The sequence below is a fragment of the Euprymna scolopes genome, chromosome 42, assembly GCF_053919585.1.
Source record: "Euprymna scolopes isolate OS-2025 chromosome 42, ASM5391958v1, whole genome shotgun sequence".
Taxonomy (NCBI): Eukaryota; Metazoa; Mollusca; class Cephalopoda; order Sepiida; family Sepiolidae; genus Euprymna; species Euprymna scolopes.
In genome coordinates this window covers 14923615-14943330 of record NC_136523.1, presented here as the reverse complement: position 1 = coordinate 14943330, position 19716 = coordinate 14923615, and the positions used below count along the sequence as shown (strand labels likewise).

The following is a 19716-nucleotide window of genomic DNA, read 5'->3' as shown; positions in this document are numbered from 1 at the left end:
TAAGTCAGAGTACTTTCCAATCCTTCTGGATTCATCATCAGGGATAGATTAATCTAACTGGTTTTGAACAATTTATAATTTTTTTTTAATGTGCATATTTTTTTCATTGGTTAATTTATTTTAATAACTTTACAAACATTTCAGGTTGTTATTACTATTGGTGAAGTTTATTTTTATGATAGTATGTTTTGAAGTTTAGTATTAAGTTAAGCAATGCTTCTAGTATTTGAAGCCTTTTTTTTATTATTTTATCTTTTTAAGTATATATATATATATATCCCTTATAACATTGAAACAATTTGGACAAAAACCAAGCTTGAAGTTATGCATTCAGCTTGCAATATATATACTGGTTAGGTGGAACGCAACTAACAATATATTAATTTTTATTCAATGTCCAAGCATCTTTTTTCAAGTGACCATTGGTCAGTGTGTCTGTGAAATGAGATTTCCACCAGCCTATACCGCTTCAGTTTGAAATCATTTTCATTGGTCTGTCAGGCACAAGTTTGAAATAACATTTGTCACAAAATGCATTTTATACTTTGTGTAGTCGCATTTCAAGTTGTTCTTTGGTCCGGGTGTTAGTCAAGTGGAAGTTTTAAATATTTCCATTGCTAAAAAGCATGGATCGAGTTTATAATTCTTCTTTGACATTTTCAAGCTTCAGCAGAATTAATGAAACGGATTGTGAAAGCGTGCAGAAAAACTCATCAACGTCATCATCGCTGTTGTTAGCATTTTTGTCTTCCTCGCATAAGTTATCGTATTTAGTTTCCAGGCGTTTCAACTGCGGAGCAATGAGTTTGAAACTTGGACGACAAACGGCAGCAAATTCGTTCATTGTCGCCAGGACTTTCTCTTGCGTGTCGTAATCTTGCAGCTCAAGGAGAGACGTGACCTTCTCACACCATCCAGTTTCGACCATCATCTCTAGAATGTCGATCCTGAATTAAGAAAAAGGAGTGGAAATTAAAACGAGGCAGAAGATAACGAAAGGGAAAAAATAATAAAGGGGAGTAGATAAGGCATTCGTGGATAGCGAGTGCACATGAAGGACAAAGCATGAAGCCACTTGATATAAAAAAAAAAAAAAAAAAATCACTTCCAGGTCAAAAATAAGACACTGCTTAGTTTGATATGAATAGATTCTAATCTAAAAAAAAAAAAAAACAGCAATTCTTCCCTCTTTGCCAGAAACAGCACTCATGGAATGTGAGGACTAAAGGACAAAATATGGTAATTATCTCTATATTAATATGATAGCGTGTGTGTTTTTTTTCTGTGTCATCCAGGTCGTTTAATTGTAATGACTTCCATTTCTAGTCATAAATAATTTTACCAAGAATTCTTCATAAGTTTTAGTTTCGGTTATAGCTGATGACACTCAAGTCTTCTATTTTTTTTATAAATAGTTTTATTTAAGAATTCTTCATACGTTTTGGTTTTGGTTGAAGGAACTCAAGTTTTATATATATATCTTTTCATAATTTTTTATTTCAGTTTCGATTAAAGCTAATGCAGCCAAGTCATATGGATATATTTTTTTTTATTTTTGAAATTGCAACTTTATAATATATAAAAATCGATAGAACATTAACTATAATAATATTACAAAATCTGCAAGAATTAAAATATCATATTTAAGCATACTTTACGACCGAGCTTTGCTGGGCGTCCCTACTAGCTTAGATAAATACTTTTGCAGTTTTAACAAAAGAGCAACAATAATATCAGAGCGTCTCCATTTACACTGAATGTCTACAGAATGCCAACATCAGTATGTTACATATGAATGAGTCCCCTGTGGAATTTCCACAGGTCCCGCCAGTATATATAGACGATGCTTCAGAATTTGTGTATTCATTCTTTTGTGGACCTGACAATGGAAGACCAGATAAGAACACAAAATTGGATTTAGAAAACAAAATAATCCAATCTTCGGAGATCTGTGGCGCAGTGGATATAGGCGTGGAGTCTTTACGGTTCCAGGTGAGCATTGTCTAGTTTCAATCCTACTCAAGTAGGCCAGCGGATTAGTTGACCACAACATGGTGAGATAACAACTATGGAAGGCAGTAATTACTGGGGATACAGTTGCAAGAGTCAGCAGTCCTATACCAACGCAGTTAATCACTTGAAGAAGGCCAGAGGGTAAGTTGGCCGAAACGTGAAAAAACAAAACAAGATGAGGATGAGAGTCTGTAAAAAGAATGAATACACAAAATAAGGGAAGCAAGATATATGGCGATGTGGAAAATAAACCCAATGTCCACTTTCTTTTTTCCATTCTCTTTAATCTGGGCCCAGAATTCGGAACATTTTGAAAACGGATAAACACATAAAAGGTAAGTAACAGACGGGCTTACTCGTTGTATTGTCTTAATTTTTCTTTTTGTTGAGTGTCTCCATGTTGAAAATTCAGCCAGGAATCTCTCTGCAAAGAAAAACAAATTTCAGAACTCAAAAAAAAAAAAAAAAAAAAAAAAAAAAAAAAATGGCTGCCTCCATAGAATCATATCAGAAAAGAAAGGGGGGGAGGGGGAGAGAAGAAACGGTTTTATACAGAGACCTATTTCCAACAGTGTTAGGATGTCAGGACATGGCCAATTTATGCTGAAGATTTGCATCCATGGAAATATTAAATTTATTTATAGCAAAGGATTGTTGTGTGTGTGTGTATGTCGAGCTAGCTAACAGCAAAACATCAGCAAAGTTGGCATTTTCTTGATCTATAACATTATGTCCCTGGCAACGTTCGCTAGCTCTGATCAAAAAATCTGGATGCTTGATAGCAGAATGTTAATACTTAGCTTTTGAATTGAGCTTTGTCAACTAAGCTCCAACCCCTGTCCCATCACTGCATTGTTGCCTCTGATTGTTTTACAAATATTTTAATGGAATGTGCTCTGATGAACTCGTTGCACTTGTGCCCCCTTAACGTACATATCCCCGACAAACACGCTTAGCAACAAAATCTAACCCCTTCACTGTTGAGGTCCCTAAATGCCAGAAAGATTTCTATTCTAATAGTTTCTTCCCTCGGACAACTAGATTTTGAAATTCCCTTCCTGCTACCTGTTTCCCTGGTTGTACTGATATGCAGAAGTTCAAATGTAGCATAAACCAACATCTTGTTAATCTTTCCTAGGTATGGTCCCAAATGATATCCCCGCCCTTACGTCCAAGTGGCGATATGCTTTGTTAGGGATGAATGGGAGTTAAAAAAAAAAAAAAAAAAAAAAAGTATATTTCAAAGATAGGAGAAAAATAGACCCCTTAATGATAACTGAAATGATAGCTCCCCAGTAAGTTTTTGTCGTTGCTTAACTTCAGTAATCTGGCAAGAACCAGTGTGTTAACGTGATTATGCTGTATGCAGGGGAAGGTGAAGAGGTGTAAAAAAAAAAAAAAAAAAAGTGGTAGTAGCGGGGGTGGGTGGGTGGTGATCAAAACAGTGTCGAAAAAAAAAAAATGTGATGTCTTAGCCAATGTTGCCATCGCCTGACCAGAAATTCTGAACGTTGAAATTAAGCGGAGTCAACCGATATGATGACTTGCAAAAATGGCGACGCAAAAACCGACCCTGCCTTGTAGAAAACTGCCAAGTTGAGGGTGAGGGAATTAATGTTTTTGGCCAATGTCTTGATATTTGTTGTCCGAGATGTCGAGCATCAAAACGATACCAATCTCGTCAGGATCTGTCGCGTGTCAAAAGTTTTTGGCAGACATACATTTACATAAACCGACGATTGAGATTTATATTATGGACTAGCAGGGAGTACCTGGCATTGCCCAGGTGGAGGATATTGGCACAAGGATGAAGCGATGTTAAGAATTGCTTCCACGTGGTTAAAAAGAAAAAGAAAGAGAGGTGGGTAATTAGTTTTCCTCGCTAACCATTAGGCCAAAGAGGACAGTGAATTTGATGAGTTGGGTTAAGAATCATAGGAATCGCCACACGTGCAGAAATGAACGTTGGTTTTAAACCGGAATGGAGGCCACGTAAGCTTCCTGCTTTTTGTTTAATTTATTTGCTTCCCCACAAAAGCAAATTAGACACAAGGTCGTTTTTAATGTGGGGAAAAAACAGCTCCCTCCAAAAAAAAGGGGGCACTCTGGCAGTATCCAAAAAAATTAGTAATTGTCTCAGTATGAAGGGTTTCCCCTACATCGACCAAAGACCAATTAACTTAAGTGAAGTACAGCATCAGAACAGGTACTTCACCTTGATCCCAGCTGGAAGGCCAAGCTTCCCATTTGCGTTCGAATAGTTTTGCTTTATTATACGATAAAGACAAACACTAGAGACGACAGCATGGTGGGAATATTTTTTAACTCGATAAAAAAGGGGAAAAAAAAAAAAGGAAAGAAATGATATCCGTTTGCGAATCTTGGATATTATGGTCTCGGAAGTATAGGAAAACTTCTCACGGAATTTAGCTGACAGCGGAACACTGATCTGAAAAGCCTTCCGCGGACGTACACAAACTTTTATATATATGCCTTTTATATATATATATATATATATATATATATATATAGACTAGCCTGGGTGCCCGGCATTGCCCAGGTTTTTGGAGGTGTGTGTTGAGAAAAAAAAAAGTTGTAGTAGGCAGGCTCAAGCTTATACCGAAAAAGGAGGAAAAGAACACAAAAAAAAAAAAAAACCTGACGCGTTAGTTGTTGCGCCCATTGCCAAACTGGAAGTGACGAATTAAGGCCAGTCAATTGAAAAGAAGGGAGGACTTTGAAAATATCGGCGAAAAAAAACCGACTCCTCCCCGGAGAAAAGTGCCCAGTTGAGGGTGAAGGAATTAATGTTTTTAGCCAATTTTTCAATATTTGTCGTCCGAAGAGTTGAGCTTCAAAACGATACCGATCTTGTGAAAATCTGTCGCCTCTATCGAAAGTTTTAGGCAAACATACAAATATTGAAACAGACAGGTGAGATTTATATGATAGATAACAAAAGCTCTAAGTTAAATAATAATTCAACCTAAATGTTTTTTGCATGAATGTGCCCAACTACTAGGATGAAGTAAAATTTCCTTATTCTTACGTTTTTAAAATGATATTTTTATTGTATGGGTGCTACCATCCTTTATCTAAAACTAGCGGGGATACACAGCATTGCCCAGGTGTTTGGAGGTGTGTGCGTGTGTGTGTAACAATGTTAAACTTCTTTTACAACCTAGCTTAGATAAATACTTTTGCAGTTTTAACAAAAGAGCTACAATAATATCAGTGTCTCCATTTACGTTGAACATCTACAGAATGCCAAGATATGAATGAGTCCCCTGTGGAATTTTCACAGGTCTTGCCAGTGAAAGATGAATTTAATAACATTTTTTTGTAAATTAAGTTTGCAGCCATTTATTGATGATTAATTTTTGTCACATAAATATTTAAAAAAAAATATTTTAATTTGATTTTTAAAGTTTGAACTTGTGATAAAATTTGTTACCTTTTTCATTTTTTTTTAATACCATTTGTCAGAAAAAAAAAAAAAAAAAAAAAAAATTTAAATATATTTTTTTTTAAAAACTTTTATTAAAACTTTCATTTTTGTTAGGCTTATTAAAAAAATAAAGGCTTATTAAAAAAAATAAAGGCTTATTAAAAAAAATAAAGGCTTATTAAAAAAATAAAGGCTTATTAAAAAAATAAAGGCTTATTAAAAAAAATAAAGGCTTATTAAAAAAATAAAGGCTTATTAAAAAAATATAGGCTTATTAAAAAAAATAAAGGCTTATTAAAAAATAAAGGCTTATTAAAAAAATAAAGGCTTATTAAAAAAAATAAAGGCTTATTAAAAAAATAAAGGCTTATTAAAAAAAATAAAGGCTTATTAAAAAAAATAAAGGCTTATTAAAAAAAATAAAGGCTTATTAAAAAAATAAAGGCTTATTAAAAAAAATAAAGGCTTATTAAAAAAAATAAAGGCTTATTAAAAAAATAAAGGCTTATTAAAAAAATAAAGGCTTATTAAAAAAAATAAAGGCTTATTAAAAAAATAAAGGCTTATTAAAAAAATATAGGCTTATTAAAAAAAATAAAGGCTTATTAAAAAAAATAAAGGCTTATTAAAAAAAATAAAGGCTTATTAAAAAAATAAAGGCTTATTAAAAAAAATAAAGGCTTATTAAAAAAAATAAAGGCTTATTAAAAAAAATAAAGGCTTATTAAAAAAAATAAAGGCTTATTAAAAAAAATAAAGGCTTATTAAAAAAAAAAGGCTTATTAAAAAAAATAAAGGCTTATTAAAAAAAAAAAGGCTTATTAAAAAAAATAAAGGCTTATTAAAAAAATAAAGGCTTATTAAAAAAAATAAAGGCTTATTAAAAAAAATAAAGGCTTATTAAAAAAAATAAAGGCTTATTAAAAAAAATAAAGGCTTATTAAAAAAAATAAAGGCTTATTAAAAAAAATAAAGGCTTATTAAAAAAATAAAGGCTTATTAAAAAAATAAAGGCTTATTAAAAAAAATAAAGGCTTATTAAAAAAAATAAAGGCTTATTAAAAAAATAAAGGCTTATTAAAAAAAATAAAGGCTTATTAAAAAAATAAAGGCTTATTAAAAAAAATAAAGGCTTATTAAAAAAATAAAGGCTTATTAAAAAAAATAAAGGCTTATTAAAAAAATAAAGGCTTATTAAAAAAATAAAGGCTTATTAAAAAAAATAAAGGCTTATTAAAAAAAATAAAGGCTTATTAAAAAAATAAAGGCTTATTAAAAAAAATAAAGGCTTATTAAAAAAATAAAGGCTTATTAAAAAAAATAAAGGCTTATTAAAAAAAATAAAGGCTTATAAAAAAAAATAAAGGCTTATTAAAAAAAAATAAAGGCTTATTAAAAAAAAATAAAGGCTTATTAAAAAAAATAAAGGCTTATTAAAAAAAATAAAGGCTTATTAAAAAAAATAAAGGCTTATTAAAAAAATAAAGGCTTATTAAAAAAATAAAGGCTTATTAAAAAAAATAAAGGCTTATTAAAAAAATAAAGGCTTATTAAAAAAAATAAAGGCTTATTAAAAAAATAAAGGCTTATTAAAAAAAATAAAGGCTTATTAAAAAAAATAAAGGCTTATTAAAAAAATAAAGGCTTATTAAAAAAAATAAAGGCTTATTAAAAAAAATAAAGGCTTATTAAAAAAAATAAAGGCTTATTAAAAAAATAAAGGCTTATTAAAAAAAATAAAGGCTTATTAAAAAAATAAAGGCTTATTAAAAAAAATAAAGGCTTATTTAAAAAAATAAAGGCTTATTAAAAAAATAAAGGCTTATTAAAAAAAATAAAGGCTTATTAAAAAAAATAAAGGCTTATTAAAAAAATAAAGGCTTATTAAAAAAAATAAAGGCTTATTAAAAAAAATAAAGACTTATTAAAAAAAATAAAGGCTTATTAAAAAAAATAAAGGCTTATTAAAAAAAATAAAGGCTTATTTAAAAAAATAAAGGCTCAAAATGCAATTTTACAGGTAGTAAGGAGCTTTTAAAATATTTTCTCTTTCGGTCTGAGCTGGTCGTGTTCAACTTTTGTGGCCGTCACGACAATATGAATCAACGATCACCCTAAGGAAGCTTTGAGTTGGATAGGCCTGTGTTGAAAGTACGATAACTCTTACCATAGACCCTTTTATGATTACCTCTCTTTTATGTTATAATCCCATAATCCTTTTGTTCTCTCCCCACTTCCTCTTCCCGTCTCAAATAAAAAAATAAAAAAAAATATACTTCTCTTCATACCCGTCACAGACGTGTTTGGGTAGTCTTTCAAATCTTTGTTTCAGTTCCTTTTCTCTTTTCACTGAAATGCAACTCGCAACATGTTATGGACTCAACTGCTGCTCAACTCCCTACATAGTATCCTTGAAAATTATGTCCTGGAAGTCAAAAAGGCAACCTATGGTCACTATCCACGTGCGAGGCTGAGTACGTAGCGCTGGCAAAAGCAACCATTCAAGGAAATGGATCCACACTGAGAACACATCTCCATCAAAATATTCGGAGATAATCAAAGCGCTATAGCGCTTTCTAAGGACCCCCTTCATCGGCAGAGATGTAAACACATCGACATTAAATACCATTTTATCGGAGAAGCTCTGAATAATAACAAAATACAATTAATTTACCGTCCAACAGCAGACATGATCGTCGACATCATGATAAAACCCCCAACCCGGATGAAGCTGGACAAGTTTTTATTCCGACCCTAAACTGACACTAATCTGCTCTCACATTTTGTTTTAAAGAAAAAAATAAAAAATAAAAATAAATAATAGGCTATGATGATGTACCCGTCTTGTATCGAGGATTTAATTTTCCAAAATTACATAAATTTATCAAGTAGTTTTGTTTTTTTTTTTTGTTTTTTTTAACTAAAATAAATCAAGAGAGCAAGGGTGTTGAAAGTAAGTACGATAACTCTTATAGACCCTTTTTATGATTACCTCCCTTTTACGTTGTAATCCCATAATCCTTTTTTTCTCTCCCCACTTCCTCTTCCTGTCTCAAATGAAAAAATATATACTTCTCTTCATACCCGTCGCACACGTGTTCGTGTCCTCCTTCAAATCTTTGTTCCAGTTCCTTTTCTCTTTTCACTGAAATGCAACTCGCAACAGACTGCAATAAACAGACGGTTGTATACGGTTAATGCACTCACCTTTTCTCGGTTAAGATCCGTCAGAAGTGTGATCACCTGGATACGCATCTTCTCTGTGTACGGTTGTGTGAAAAGCTGTGAAAAGACGGACAGTCCACCCAGTGCGAGAAAACGTTTTTGGGCATAAGGAAAATGTCTTATCAATGCTGAAACTGCATAAAGTGCTTTCTTGCGCACTATCATCGACATATCTGTTGACAGAATTGTAATCAAGCGTTGTAGAATACCTGCCTCCATTGCTTTAATTTGGACCTTCGGGTTACTGGAATGAGAGAAGAAAAACGAAAATAAACTAAAATTGGCTCTCCAGTAATCAAAATGCTATTTAGATTCAACTTTTAAAATTGTCAAGGTTTTATTTAGAAAATTATTTTTAACGATTTTTAATAATTTACTAATAATTATAGCCATGACTGATTTTGATCTTTATTTCCGGCAAAGTTGTTAAGGGAGAGGTAACCAGTGATAAATTTTAAAGACTTGCTTCCTCATAAAATTTGATTTATTTTAGTTAAAAAAAAAAAACAAAAAAAAAACAAAACTACTTGATAAATTTATGTAATTTTGGAAAATTAAATCCTCGATACAAGACGGGTACATCAAAGATTGTTCTGTATTTTTTAATTAGGTTGAATTCTGGACTTGCACCAGAAATTACATTTTTAAATAAAACACATGTCGAAATTAGTAAAAAATGATGGAGTAGAAGATATGCTAGAACTATACAAAAAAATAAAAAAAGGAAAAAAAGTGTTTGTCTATAATTGGGCCTAAAAAAAAAATATTTCACAAGAAAAATCTGAAAAAAAAAAAAAAAAAAAAAAAAAAAAATGTACGTACTTGTCACTGTATGAAGATGTCATATTTCAAAAATCACATAAATCGATCAAGTAGTTTTTATTTTTTTTATTTAAGAAAATCAAATATTATGACACATTCTAGCGAAGAATTGCTTCATGCAAACTTGTTTGCGATTGTCGGAAATATAGGATAAACAAGGGTAGATAATTGACAAAAATGGCAAAACCCTTTATTTTTTTTCTAAAATAAGCACTTTTTTTATAATATAAAAGAATTAACTTATTTAATAAATAAATTGGCTTCTTTTAATAAAGAGAATGTCGAAAACACTGGGTTTTTTTTTTTCGTTTGAAAATTTCTTTTTCAAAGGGTTTTGCCATTTTTATATTTTCATGTTTTTCATGTTCGCTTAATAAAGTCTATTTAAAAAAAAAAAAAAAAAAAAAACTGTTTTAGACATTCTTTTTAGGAAAAGAAGTCGTTGTGTTAATTTATTATTTTGTATTTGTACTATAAAAAAAAGTTTTGGACATTTAAGAAAAAAAAAAAGAAAAGGGTTTTGCCATTTTTTTTCCAAGTCGATTGTCTGCCCTTGTTGATCCTATATTTCCGACAATCGCAAACAAATAAACAAACAAAAAAAAATTACCATGATCGATTTATGTGATTTTTGGAATATGACATCTTCATGCAGTGACAAGTACATATATTATAAAAATTTTTTTTTCAGATTTTTCTTGTAACTCGTAGACAAGCACAAAAAAGGCTTCACCCGCTTTTCCATCGACGAAATGTTGCATCCCTCTGTTTTACAAATATTTTAATGGTAGGTGCTCCGACAAACTACAAGCCCTAAATATCCCCGACAAACAGCAAAATCCCACCCCTACACAGTAGAGATCCCAAGATGCAAGAAGGCCTTCTACTCTAATAGTTTCTTCCCTAGGACTGCTAGACTTTGGAATTTCCTCCCAGGTTCCTGCTACCCTAGCTGTACTGACATGCAGAAGTTCAAGTGTAATATAAACAGACATCTTGCTGCTCAACTCCCTACATAGTATCCCTGAAAATTATGTCCCAGATAGTAGCCACTCTACATTCAAAGTGGCACTGTGCCTTGTTTGGGATGAAAATGCAACAAACAAACAAAACATCATTATTTTTGTATATTCTTGATCCATCGTTTTCTAATTTAAAACATCGAAAGTTATAAAAATAAGGGAGATAAGTCAGTTTGTCAGACGGATTGGCTGCAATTAAAGAAAACTTTAAAACTGCATTATTCGATAAATTTTATTTTTGCTTGTAATTATTTTCCTCTGTGATCATTTTTCATAATCGTTGAAATTTTTATTAATTTCCACCTGACACGAAATTACGTACTTAAAATGCAATTTTTTAAAATATCCAATTAAATAATTTAAGGGAGAAAACTCTCTGCAACTTAAAATATGAATTATCTCCCTTAAATTTGATAATTTAAAAAAGAAAAAAAAAAAACATTTCTTCTCTAACATTTTGTGATCATTTAAAAAATTGTCACAAATAGCAACGATTTTAAATAATGAATCAAAAAGGGAGATCACTCATATTTAAAAAAAAAATTGTCAAAAAAAAAAAAAAATGCCGTTTCCGTTGCCGTTTTTTGTTATGTAACAAAAAAAAAAAAACTAAGTTTCTTTAATTTAACGACTACATTAAAAACCTCAACCACTGACCTGAGAGTTCTTTGCTCAAACTACTCAGTTTAACATTCATAAGCAACAAGAATTGGAACAAATACATTGAGGATATTGCCAAGGCTGCTGCAAAGAAGGTAGGCTCACTCTATCATGCTAGATAATTACTCATACCAGAGCCACAATTTGCTCATGCGTGGTGTATTGTTGCCACATCCGAGCTGGTGCGTCTGTCACTAGTCTCTCACCATTAGACAGAATCCAAGAAATACTGTCAAATCTAATAAGTTCCACACTGTCAACCAAGATTCAGCTTCTGTCCCATCACCATAATGTTGCATCCTATATTGGTGCCTGTTTTACAAGTTTAGGGTGGCCTGTTTAAAAGTAGCCCGTTCCTCCAATCTTTCTCTTAACGACCAACTGACACCACATGACAAAATGCAATTCTTTTTCCAACAAGATGGCGCTACATGCCACACGTCTCACAGATCACATGACACGAGTTCATGACATGTTTACGGAAGAGAGAACAATAAGCAAAGGGTTATGGCCACCATGTTCTCCGGACTTGTCATCGTGTGATTTTTATCTTTGGGGTACTTTAAAACAAAAAGTTTATGCAAATAATCCTCGCAATTTAGACCAACTAAAGGAGAACATTGCCAACGCTATCAGGAGGATCACCGAAGATCTACAGGCAGTATCTACAAACGTTGTTGAACATGCCCAGAAATGCATAGATGTCAACGGGGAACACTTCAAGCAGCATCTTTTATAACACAACAGGTAATTTAAACAAGAAAAGAATGTTCCTCCTCTCTACTACATTTTCTGGGTTACTTTTAAGTGGGCCACTCTGTACTTTAATGAAATGTGCTTCGATGAATCATAGCACTTGCGCTTTCCTTGACATACATCCTCGCGACTCATCTGATATGCAGCAAAATCCTATCTCATCATTGTTGAGGGTCCTAGATGCCGGAAAGTCTTTGACTAATAGTTTCTTTCCTTGGACTGCTTGACTTTGAAACTCTGTTTCCTGCTTTGGTACTAACCTGCAGATGTTTAAAATGTAAGGTGAACAGACATCACTCTAAAAACATATAAGAGATTAACTGATATATACTGGAGAGTCAAAATAATGAAAAGAATATTCTCTTGTCATAGGTCTAGTCATAAGCTTGATTGGATTAAAAATAAGCCAATCATTTCTCAGAGGTTGATATGATTAACTTCTTAAGCTGAACAGGATCATATCTCATATCGACAAAGGAAAGACATGTTCACCGACAAAACAGTTCTTTTAAATCAAAATGATGCCAAGGGCGGATCCTCAGCTGCTTCGTTTAGTTGATGTGGATTAAAGTTTCAAATTATTTATCTATTACTTATTATTATTCCTTCCTAGCAAATTACCGGTTTGCAAACCTCAACTGGTTAAGGAGTAGATAGGCTCTGTCTATCGCCTGGCTTCCATACTCCTTCTTTGCCTATTAGTCAGGCGCAGAGACACTATCACAGTGATTCGACAGAAACACCCAGCGGTAGATCTTGTTTCTTGTCTAGGGCAATGAATGCCGTTTTCCCACTCCCGACACACCCCACCCCTAAAACTGGGCACTTGGGAGTGCTTGAGTACCATATATGCCTGAGCAATTAGATTGGATTGATCTTCTTCTGAGGGGTTGGGGGTACTGGATTGACAGTTCCTGGCTGCTGTTTCCGACTGGTAGTACAGGTGCCCTAACTCTTTAGTAGCGCTTAGAGCGGCTGCTCCATCAACAGTTGTAAAATATTGGGATGCTTGTAGTGCCATGTCGCGCATGGAAAGGAACCCTGCACTCATCCCCGGTGGGCTTTCCCGAGGCTACAATCCTAATTGAAGAAAGGTCAACTGATGGCCTACTTTTGATGCATGTCTGAAGCTCTGCATAACCTCTTGTTCAGCTCCCCCTTACCTAAACTGAAACTCTTTAAAAAATATGACGACAGTACAATCTAAAAATAAGCTTAAACCATGCTTAGGGTCAAACAAATCCAACTTGCCTCCTCCCTTGAGGCTTGCATTCACAAATATCCGTGGGCTTAGAACTAATTTAGCTGATGTTGAAGCATTTCTCCTAACAAATACCCCGTATATCTTAGCGCTAAGTGAGACTAACCTACACTCTTTCATCCCCTCTAACTACTTTAACATGCCTGGATATCTTCCACTCTGCCATAAGGACTCTGACAAACACATGCACGGACTTGGAGTTTACATTTATAATACCCTTCCTCTGACTAGAGAAACAAACCTAGAATCGGATGATCAAGCCTTTATGTGCTTTAGACTAAACATGCAACATAACATTAGCTACTTTTATTTTCTCTTCCAATCTCCCTCAACCCAGGACTGCACCATAATAAACAAAGTCTCTGACAGCATAGACACAGCACTTTCCCTCGACACTAGCGCACAAGTACATTTATTTGGCGACTTTAATGCCCACCACAAAAACTGGCTTGGTTTCTCTCTTACTCAGATGCAGCGGGCAGCACAACTTATAGCTTCTCTATATCTCACTCCCTATCACAAATTGTTACGTTTCCAACCAGTTTCCCTGACTAGCAAGAACAACACACATCACTTCTAGATCTGTTTTTGACCACAGTTCCCGATGATTGTATAACAAATGCCGACAGCCCACTTGGGAACGCTGATCATGCAGTGATAATGGTTGAAATTGCCCTAAACTCTAGTGCCAAAACTGAAGAATCAGTGCTCAAAACAACGAGATATTATAAAAAGGCGGACTGGGAAGCCATCAGAGATCTTATCAGAGACGCCCCATGGGGAAATATTTTTCCTCTTCCTGCTGAACAGTGCGCAAACGAGACCACTGAATGGTTCAAAACTGTAATCGAAGCGCATGTTCCTATGCGGAAATTTTATAGTAAGCCCCACTCTCCCCAATGGTTTACTTCGACTTGCGCAACTGCCATTGCTCAAAGGCAGCATGCATACCGCAGATTTAACCGACATAAGTCCAGTCCAAACAGACAGAAGTATATAGAAGCTAGAAATAATGTTAAGAAAGAAATAGCGACAGCTAAGAGAAAATTTAGGGAAACCACTAAAAAACGCATCGAAGTACAAAAACTAGGAACTCGTGACTTCTGGAAAATCTACAACAGTGTAGTAAATAATGGGCAATCAACAATTCCCCCACTAACCAATGATCATGAGGTTGTTTCCTCAGCAACAGAGAAGGCTAACATGCTTGCGAGTCAGTGTGTCTCAAACTCCACACAGGACCCTTCCAACCACCCCCTACATGACTTTCCTATGCGGACAGATGCCACACTAGACGATCTGAAAATCACCCCTGCTCAGGTGCATGCTATCATAAAAAACCTTGACACTTCAAAATCATGTGGACCAGATCTCATCCTAGCTGTGCTGTTAAAAAAATGCTCAGCCGAAGTAGCTCCAGTTCTCTCCGAAATCTACAACAAATGCCTTAATGAATCTTGCCTTCCGGGCTGTTGGAAAACTGCTTCTGTGGTACCAGTATTCAAGAATTCTGGTGAAAGAACTGACTCGTTAAATTATCACCCCATTAGCCTCCTCCCACTTCTTGCCAACATATTTGAGACCTTAATTAACCATGCTCTAGTCCATCATCTTACAGATGCTAAACTTCTGACCGACCAACAATATGAATTTAGACAAGCCCGTTCCACAGCAGACATCCTAACTAATCTCTGAACATATATACCATTCACTGGACAAAGCGGGGGAAGGCAGAGCGGTAGCTCTAGATATATCTAAGGCTTTTGACAGGGTATGGCATGAGGGCCTCCTCAGGAAAATTAGATCATACGGTATCACTGGTAGAATACTTAACATAATTAAATCCTTCTTAGATAAGAGAAAAATCCAGGTTGTCCTCGACGGTCGTACATCTAGACAGTGTGATATAAATGCAGGAGTGCCTCAGGGGTCTATCCTTGGACCTCTATTGTTCCTGATATCCATAAATAACCTCCCCGACAAAATTGCCTCTGAGATGGGTATATATTGCTGATGACACCACACTCTATAACAGGCACGACAGGAAAACAAATAGAACACATTTCTAAAGAAATAGCAGAAACACTAGAGGAAGACCTCCAATCTGTAGTGGAATGGGGACAAAAATGGATGGTCACGTTCAATGTCGCCAAGACTAAACTAGTTTCATTCAATAATTACAAGAAACCTTCTCTACCACCAATAGCAATGGCCAACGACTTTATCTAAGAGTACATCTTTCAAACTACTTGGCCTAACATTCACAGAAAACATGAGTTGGAACAATTACATTGAAAGCATTGCCAGGGCCGCTGCAAGAAAGGTGGGCTCTCTTTACCGTGCTAGAAAACTACTAACGCCCGAAAGTATCCTGTACCTCTATAAGGCAACCATTCGCCCATGTATGGAGTATTGCTGCCATATTTGGGCTGGTGCATCTGCTACTAGTCTCTCGCTCCTTGACAACGTTCAAAAGAGAGTCGCAAATCTGATAGGCCCTGAACTGGCATCTAAGCTTCAGCCTCTGTCCCATCGACGAAATGTTGCTTCCCTCTGCCTGTTCTACAAGTATTTTAGTAGTGAATGCTCTGACGAACTGCAAGCACTTGTGCCCCCACAACGTGAACACCCTCGACAAACTCGAAAGGCTGCTAAATCCCACTCCCACACTGTAGAGATCCCTAGATGTAAAAGATCTTTCTACTCCAGTAGTTTCTTCCCCAGAACCGCTAGACTTTGGAATTCCATTCTAGGTTCCTGTTTCCCCAACTGTACTGACATGCAGAAGTTCAAGTGTAACGTGAACCGAAATCTTGCTGCCCAAATCCCTACACAGTACCCCAGTAGTTGTTGCCCCTGATAGTAGCCCCCTACACCAAAGTGGCAAAGTGCCTTGTTTGAGGTGAAAATGTAATAAAAAAAATAAAAAATTTGTTTGTTGCATATTAGATCTGAAATCGCTAAAAAAAAAAAAAAAAAAAGAAAAAGAAAGATGAATTTAGTATCGAAAAGTTAAGGCAACGAAAGGTTCAGAGTTGATAGAATACCCTGTTACAAGTGGCAACATGCTGTCTTTGGGATAAAAAAAAGAGTATAAAAAAAAAATGCGATTTCAAAATTTTGTAGAACAGACCTCACACACACAAAAAGAATGTGGGTTGGGTAATTGTAGGGGAGTTATGGTTAGGTTAAGCTGTGTGTGTGTGTGTGAGAGTGAGAGAGGGATCTGTGTGCTTTCCTCTGACCTTTGCATAGCAGATCCAAGTACAAAAGCGGTGTCATGTCTCAAGTCCGGGTCTGTACTGTTCAGTAACTTCACAAATTCGGACATTCCTCCAAGATCCATAAAAAGTAACGCATTGTCTATCTGGAATAGAGAAGCATATAGAAATGCATTTTATTATATATATATATATATATATATATATATGCTGTCCTGCCTTGGCTTTAGGGACATGTTTTTTGAATGAATTTAATTATTTACGAAAGTGCATTTTTACCTAAATGCGAGTTGGGAATAATTTTCCCTTTTAACCAATTTGGTACATGGGGAGCGGTATATATATTATTTTTTTAAAAATGTAATTATCCACTGACATGTGTTTCGTCGTCTATGACCCATCAGAGTGGCTGCATCTAGCGAGATTCGAAATCGGGACCCAACGGTAATGAGCCTAAACCCTTACCCCTGGACCATCTCGCCGAGTGACTGGAATGTGATTGATAATCTAAAATTAAAATTCAAATTAAAAATTAAAAAATCTGTTTCATAAGAAGGAACACAACAAAGTCAATAGTTTGTACGATCGTTTCGGAAATGATGTTTTTATTGCAATAGACGTTAAGTTATGGACTATAATTTTGGCATATAATTTTTTTTGAAACAAAGTTTCCTCGTCAGCAAAAGTATTGGGTGGGTTTTTTTTATATAAAAGACACCTAGCATTTTTTAAGTAAGGCAGATGTATCTTTTAATTGTTCACCTTTTGAAAACCGTAATTATCGTCAAAGCATTCATTTGGATGTTGATTGTAACTTTATATATATATTATTCAGAATAATGAAATACAATAAATCTACTGGTGTATAAACATCGAAAACTCATGGGTTAAGGAAATATATTTTACTATACTGTATTCTTTGTCTTGCATACAATAAAATTTCTATATTTGGAATTTAACTCAAATCACAAATTTTAAATTCCTAAATAATTATCGTCAAAGCATTCATTTGAATGTTGATTAACTGCAAAAATTTTTATAAAACTTGAAAATTTACAGGTTTTTTTTTTGTTTTTTTTTGCATGACGATAATTACGGTTTTCAAAAGGTGGACGATTAAAAGATACATCTGCCTTACTTACGGTTTCGATTATCTGTAATTATCAGGGGTATTCTGAGACAAAACTTAACTAAGATCTTAACCTAGAATTATACATTACAAAATTTTAAAGAAAATCTGTTCAGCCGTTTCGGAGTCTATGAGGGGAACGAACACACACAGACAAAGTTGCATTTATATAATTGTAGAGGTAAGATATCAGCATTAATTAAAATATAATATTTATGCATATTTTATGACCGGGCAATGGCGGGTGGCCTGGTAGTATTCTATATATGAATGTGTAACTCTGGACTCTGCACAAAATTTTTAACGGAATCTTTATTTAATCCGCAGGGATAGCATACTCTCATTTCATCGGTAATTTGCAATCGTATTTTGAATAGCACCTGCACTGAGGATTGAACCTTCAACCTCCAAAAGAGTGTCACTGGCAACTAAATTTTACCAAGTACTTTAACTGATATGCCACGGGTCTTAGTAGATTAAATAAAGAGTTGCATTCAAAGTTCCGTGCAGATTCCCCCAAGTTCAACAAGATACAACTAAAGAAAGTCCGATGTTACATCGACCGAAACGTTATGAAAATAAAACTCAAGATGAGAACAGTAGTGCGAATAATTCAAACTAACGGGACCTGTGAAAATTCCACAGGGAACTCACTCATATGTAATATATTGATGTTGGCATTCTGTAGATGTTCAATGTAAATGGAGACGCTCGGATATTATTGTAGCCATTTGTTAAAACTGCAGAAGTATTTATCTAAGTTAACAAGGATGCCCGGCGTAGCCCAGCCGTAAAGTACGCGTAAATATGGTATCTTAATTCTTGCAGATTTCGTATATATTATTATTGTAAAATGTTTTTTGACTTGTGATGGGGATATGAGACGAATGGATTCGCCAATCATTTTTATAACCAACGGCTGTGCTAAACAACCAATGAAAACGTCGCAAAATTATAAAAATTGTCAAATTTTGGATTCAATCAGTTCGCTGTTTGCTACGTCGTGGACCGCATTTAATTCTTTGCCGCCATCTTGGTTACTGATCTGAACTACGCCGCCATCTTTGTTCAGCATAATATCTCAGAACTTAAGAGGTTAACTATACCACAGACCGCATTTGATTCTTGGTCGCCATCTTGGTTACTGATCTGAACTACGCCGCCATCTTTGTTCAACACAATGTCTCAAAACTTAACAATTATAGAGTTAATGTTGCATCGAGTTTTATAAAGTTGCGATTTCAAAAATAAAAAAAAAATTTATCCATATAACTTGGGTTCATCAGCTTGAATCGAAACCGAATCCCAAACTTATGAATATATATATATAAAACTTTAGTTTGTTCAGCTATAATTGAAACCAAAACTTATGAAGAATTCGTGGTAAAATTATTTATGACAAGAAATGGAAGAACATAACAATTAAATGACCTGGATGTAAGCGTGAAACAGAAAACAACACACGCTATCGCATTAATATATAGACAATATGAATCATCAATCCTCATTTCAAAAATGCAGAAACATAGCTTTACCTTGTGCAACGAAAATTCAAGTTCGGCCAAAATTTTTCGTAGCGCTGCCTTATCAGAATTCTCTTTCAGTTGGTCAAAAAGTTCAGTCACAACCTCGCCTTCTGTTTGAATCGCCGCATTCAGTTTGGTAAAATCTTCTTTTAACTCGTCATAACTTTTATATGACTTCTTATCAGGTTGATGACTCTAAAATAATAGAGAAAGGAATTAAAAGGTTAAGGTAGTTTGCTTGAAGCATTGTTTAGTGTGTATAAAAATTTTTTTTATAGAAGACAATAAAATACGGAGGCGTAACAGAGAAACAAATCTTAAGATGTGGCATGATATGTAGTAAGTGCCACTGCGTTGTCAATCTCCCCCACCTCTATAGCTGGGAGGTGATTTGGTCAATCGCAGAGGGATATGGAGAAGAGACAACAATGCAATTCCCCAGGACTCATTCTCTTTCTCAGCCGGCAAGCAGAGGGTGAGCACGTATATTTTTGTCTCTCCTAAAAGGGGGGGGTGAAGGGGCACCCCCTCATTCTCAGCAGTTAGTTAAGGTTAGTTAAGCTTGATAAAAGTTTAATTGTTAAAAAAATCTAAAATTTCAAGTGTTTAGACCCAAAATTGGCAGAGGAGTTT

At 34.4% G+C, this 19716-nt stretch overlaps 1 protein-coding gene across 2 annotated transcripts in view; it reads right to left on the bottom strand.

The window, feature by feature from the left end:
• Positions 1 to 261: 261 nt before the first annotated feature.
• LOC145266930 (nucleotide exchange factor SIL1-like) overlaps positions 262 to 19716 on the bottom strand; it is a 42209-nt gene continuing 22754 nt past the window's right edge. For both annotated transcript variants that reach the window (XM_080122729.1, XM_080122730.1), the window contains 5 exons: positions 19093 to 19278; positions 16453 to 16574; positions 8669 to 8930; positions 2370 to 2437; positions 262 to 947 (listed from right to left, as the gene is read on the bottom strand). In XM_080122729.1, the coding sequence (XP_079978855.1) occupies positions 638 to 947; positions 2370 to 2437; positions 8669 to 8930; positions 16453 to 16574; positions 19093 to 19278 (948 nt within the window). In that variant the 3' untranslated portion in view covers positions 262 to 637. The remainder of the gene's footprint in view (positions 948 to 2369; positions 2438 to 8668; positions 8931 to 16452; positions 16575 to 19092; positions 19279 to 19716) is intronic.